The following is a 400-nucleotide window of genomic DNA, read 5'->3' as shown; positions in this document are numbered from 1 at the left end:
CCCTCTTCAAACCACAGGATAGTTCATTCATTTAAAGAAGCTTGCAACACACAACTTTATTCTAATAGTGTTTTTCCTTTTTTTTTTTCTTTTTTTTAAAAGGGGTGCCCTTTTTGTTTCTCTTTCTCTTTGTTCCAGGCGGTTGTGCTCTCAAGGCCATTGATTTGTGAGTGATGGAGTCTGCTGCCCTCCAAGAGGGAGGGCATTCCGCTGTTGTTCTGCTGGTGCTGGAAAAACGTGGACCCAGGGTAGTGCCCTATCACCTCGCTGTAGGTCGGCGGCGGTCCCTCCATCCGACCATTGCTCCCATAGCAGGTGGCACTGATGCCTGAGTTACTGCTGGGGGGGCATGGCCCCCCGTACCCGGAGTTATCTATCAAGTCACTGTCGAAGATGGTTC

The 400-nt window shown here is 49.5% G+C and overlaps 1 protein-coding gene across 1 annotated transcript in view; it reads right to left on the bottom strand.

The window, feature by feature from the left end:
* Positions 1-95: 95 nt before the first annotated feature.
* The window catches only part of LOC103773748 (transmembrane prostate androgen-induced protein-like), a gene marked incomplete at its 5' end in the record, with an annotated part of 617 nt that continues 312 nt past the window's right edge, over positions 96-400 (bottom strand). Inside the window, one exon of the mRNA XM_008941125.1 lies at positions 96-398. Coding sequence (XP_008939373.1) covers positions 96-398 — 303 coding nt within the window. The remainder of the gene's footprint in view (positions 399-400) is intronic.

The sequence above is a fragment of the Merops nubicus genome, unplaced genomic scaffold (assembly GCF_000691845.1).
Source record: "Merops nubicus isolate BGI_N331 unplaced genomic scaffold, ASM69184v1 scaffold45805, whole genome shotgun sequence".
Taxonomy (NCBI): Eukaryota; Metazoa; Chordata; class Aves; order Coraciiformes; family Meropidae; genus Merops; species Merops nubicus.
The sequence above is the reverse complement of the archived record's forward strand: the minus strand, read 5'-3'. Positions and strand labels throughout refer to the sequence as shown.